At 40.5% G+C, this 4,120-nt stretch overlaps 1 protein-coding gene across 1 annotated transcript; it reads right to left on the bottom strand.

Moving 5' to 3' along the window:
- Positions 1-1,249: 1,249 nt before the first annotated feature.
- Positions 1,250-3,556, bottom strand: CCR75_003855 (uncharacterized protein; the record flags this gene model as incomplete). Its single annotated transcript, XM_067961947.1, has 1 exon — positions 1,250-3,556. One exon carries the CDS (start codon positions 3,554-3,556, stop codon positions 1,250-1,252), a length of 2,307 nt encoding a protein of 768 aa, XP_067823422.1.
- Between the last annotated feature and the right edge of the window lie 564 nt (positions 3,557-4,120).

Here is a 4,120-nt window from a genome sequence, read left to right on the forward strand (position 1 = left end):
ATTTGTAACTAGGCACCTTTGCTAGTAATAATAACAGTACTAGTCAACCTACTGATTACAGTGAAGGTGCGGTTCCTCGAAACTTCACGTACAAAAAGGTACAGAGAAAGGTTTCTTATAAAGCTAAGGTAAATTAGCTTAAGGTCTAGTTTAAGGCGTAAGAATAGAGAAAAAGTAAAACTGTATTAATGTATGTGGTTTTGTTCGCAAGCTTCTTCTGAATTTATTATATATGTAACTTACTATGTATGGCGCCTCCTATGCATGCAAAGCATACCTCAACAGGTTATAAGTTCGATTAAAGGGCGAGTAGCACAGCGATCGATGCAGGCTTTGATTCCTTAGCTTCTGCTGATCTCAAGGAATTCAGCGGCTGTGAAATATTTCAAGGACAAGGACGGCCTCGACTTGAAAAATATATACGGGACATCCCGTACACAGCAGTGAGCACTCCCAGTGGGATGCTCTAGGAATGGCTAGTAATACCACAGGGGCTTAGTAAGGGCCCCCCCCAACATTCAACATATGCGTACTGAATCTGTTAAGACCCGTGCATGAATTCGCACAAAGTTATTTCGACGATGTTTTCGTTCATAGCTGGGCTATGGACGGAAATACGGACGTGAGAGTCATAAAATTGCGCACCCCACAATCGTGTCTTGTAATGATTGGCGCGTTTGATTAAAACTTGAATCAACACCAATCAATAGAATTAATGTCTTATTGCCTCGATATTACCAAATTTTTTAATTTAGGAACTAATCAAAAAAGATATTTATTAGTACTTTTTATCGTATTTCTGTTCATGGAACATAATATTACTTATTCCTCTTTTAGAAAATAATACTTATTTAACGATACAACTCGTTACATCGTTGCTTCGCCTTATATTGAGCAGCAAGCTCCTGTCGAAGATTACACGCTTCGGAGTTTGCGTCAAATAAATTATCTAAATGTCTATTGAATTATTATTATTATCAATTAATTTAAATTTCATTTATTTTTCAATAATAATTGATGATATAATGGGACAAGTTTTTTTTTATTATTCCAACCTAGGCGCATTAATTGTTCATAACGGTGTCTTCGTAGTATTTTAGAGAAAGAATGTATTATATCGTAAAAACCAGCTTAACGAAAGAGGTAAAAAAAACTTTCCCTACGATATAGTCGGCATTTGTATGGAATGTACGTCAAAACAAGTAGTATTGATTATAACGCAAACAGCATGCAAATCGAATTCTGGAGACTAGATTCTTCCATTGCCAATCTCAACGAAAATGACGAGCTTTTTTTCACAGTGCTTCGTGCTACCATCATCCATGCACTGTACTTTGTGCAATTCTTGATTCTCTATCCCAACAATTTCCTCTAGCTTCGAACCACATGAAACGCGATAGACATCCATTGTTGCCAAATTGTGTTCTCGCACAAATGCTGCATATGTTTCTTCCCTTATAAAATATTCTTTCTGCAATCCCCTCGTCACTACCAAATGCAGTTTGGATTCAGCCGGTACACGCGACAGAATCTTTCTTATTGTCTCGAGCGACAGAGGCTGCTCCTCGTCGTTGCATTCGCCAGATATCAGCCCGGAATCAATACGAAAGTCGATCGTTTCACTGTTGGCAGTTTGGACGAAATTGTCCAACTTTAATTCGTCATTAAGCAGCCAAGCTGGCCATTTTACGTTTGGAGGAGACAAGAATGGAACGACCCAATTCCCGCGTGTCTCAAATCCTACAGGAAAATCTATCTTCACATCTTGTGACTTAACGCCCAATTCGTACAAAAGCCGACCCAAAAATGTCGGGAATGCCACCCCACCAAGTCCGGCAACATGACTCGCCAACACGACAGCCGCGAACACGAACACTTCGAAACGCTGCTTCTCGTCCATAGGCTCGTTGGTATCATGCAAATACATTGTTGTAGTCGGCACTGACAAAAAGACCTCACGCAAGGAAAGGTCAAACGGACGATATGACATACCGCCCGTCAGAGTCAAGTAAAGAAGGACGTCATTCGACGGGTGAGGAAACACACTACGACATTTCCAGCTTCTTCTGTCTTCAAAATCGAATTCGGCTTCGTCGGCTTTGTAAGAATTGCCATTTGCCTTCAGAAACAGCCTAAATGTCCTCTTTTCATCTAAGCAAGCATAATGACTGTCAATCAAATTCAATTTACCGTCTTCAACACGACAACTCGAGCAGAGCAACAAGCATAGCTGACCAATTTCAAACTCGTGATGTCGTCTTTGCTTCCTCCGGGCCAATAGTGGTGCCAAATGTCCAACCAGTGCATTTAAGTAATTTGCTGTATTATTGCCGACATTCCACGGATTTTCCCGTATATACTGGATAGCAATCTCAGCGAAGAGCGGTCGACTATTCGCGACAATGTTTTGGAAAACCGTTGGTAGTATTTGAACATCACTGCCAATTACGGTGCGAGGTAAAAGTGGGTGCACTATGCACCACAGATAATCCGCAGGACATCGCGATCCAGAGGAAACCGAAGTCAAACCTCGTGCCGTACCACTCGTGGAGCTGACTACCACAACAAGACCAAACGATCGAAATACGTTTAGCATGAGACGAAGGCGACGTCTATTATCGTAAGCCCAACGATCGTTTGATGCGGCTTTTCGATCAATTTCACGCGGAAAATCATCTAGAAAAAAGATAAAGGGCTTTTTTCCATTCGTAACACGATCTTTGAGTGCCTGATTGACATCGTTACGAGTCCAAACAGCTGTTTCCAATTCATTTTTTTCGAGCAGTGCAGCATAGATAAAGCCATAAAGAGATAAATAATTTTCACCTTGCAATAACATAATGCTGCCCGTATTTGGCCCATTCGTCATTTCAAAGTCTTTTTTCAGGCAATTTTCGAAAACGCGGCTACGTGATGCATACGCTGCACTAATGTCTTGTCCTTTATCATCGACATTGTCACACATTATGTGATAAATATCAAATTGTCCAGTGGCGTCCAAGTTGAATGCCATTTGCGTCTTTCCCATACCAGACGAGCTTTCCAAAACGACAAATGGTGTAACCTCATCTTTGCTCTCGAGAATTGAGCGGATTGCTTTCGAAAGTGACTCGACTTGTTGTTGACTAGCAAGTGTCTTGGAAAGAGTCTCATACCTTTCCACAGTTTTCGCGGTTTTGCTGTTCCGCGAAATAGAGAGAATTTGTCGTGGGACCACTACCAGCACGTGAATTTGCCTTGGCTGCGGCGCGGGCATTTGGTTTTCGTTTAGATAACGCTGGATAGACCGAGTTGACATCAATGGCTTGCAATCAAGCATACTTTCGATGTCATCATCCACATTTCCCTTTATAAGTTGCTGTGCACTCGGCTCGCTATCTGACAGCCACGCGTTCCCCTTTCTCGCCAAGTACAGCTCGAGTTCGGCAGCATCGCATTTTATTTTGTTTGAGTTTTTAATTTTGATAGCGTCATTCAAGGCCACCACTGACTTCGTTTCGTCAATGGTCACAGGGAATACGCTTCTCTCTCCGACTATGGCACATAAGAGCTTCATTATACGTGTTTTGTCTTTCTGGGAACTCTAAACGCCGCAGATTATCCCTTGAGGTTGTAAACAGCATAGATTGAAAAGTGAAATTAATGATTTAAGCTTTAACTGAGAAATTCCGTAGAACTTTCCACTTCTTCCAGTTCGACAGGAGACGCAGTGCAACAGTTGAATTATATCACTCTTCGAACTAATGTCTCGTTGCGTCAATATTTCCAAATTTGATAACATTGGATGAATCAAGTCAACTAATTAATAAAGATAATTATTTGTACATTTTATCTTATTTCTTCTTATATAAAATAAGAATATTTTTTCCTCTTACAGGAAATAATACTAAATATTACTGGTTACTTTAAGTTAAAATTAACGCCGCCAATCGCCTGTAACGAGGTGTATCTTTACGTGAAATTAACACTTAAAAGGTTGTTAATGAATATATTAATTAACAAAAGGTAGAGTTGGAGAATTTTACTTTACATAGTAATTTTCGAACAGCTTATCCATTGCAAGATATTTGCCATTATATCTACTTGCTCCGCGGTCCCCCGTCAGCACTGGACGCACACA

This window comes from Bremia lactucae, linkage group LG13 (genome assembly GCF_004359215.1).
Source record: "Bremia lactucae strain SF5 linkage group LG13, whole genome shotgun sequence".
NCBI lineage: Eukaryota > Oomycota > Peronosporomycetes > Peronosporales > Peronosporaceae > Bremia > Bremia lactucae.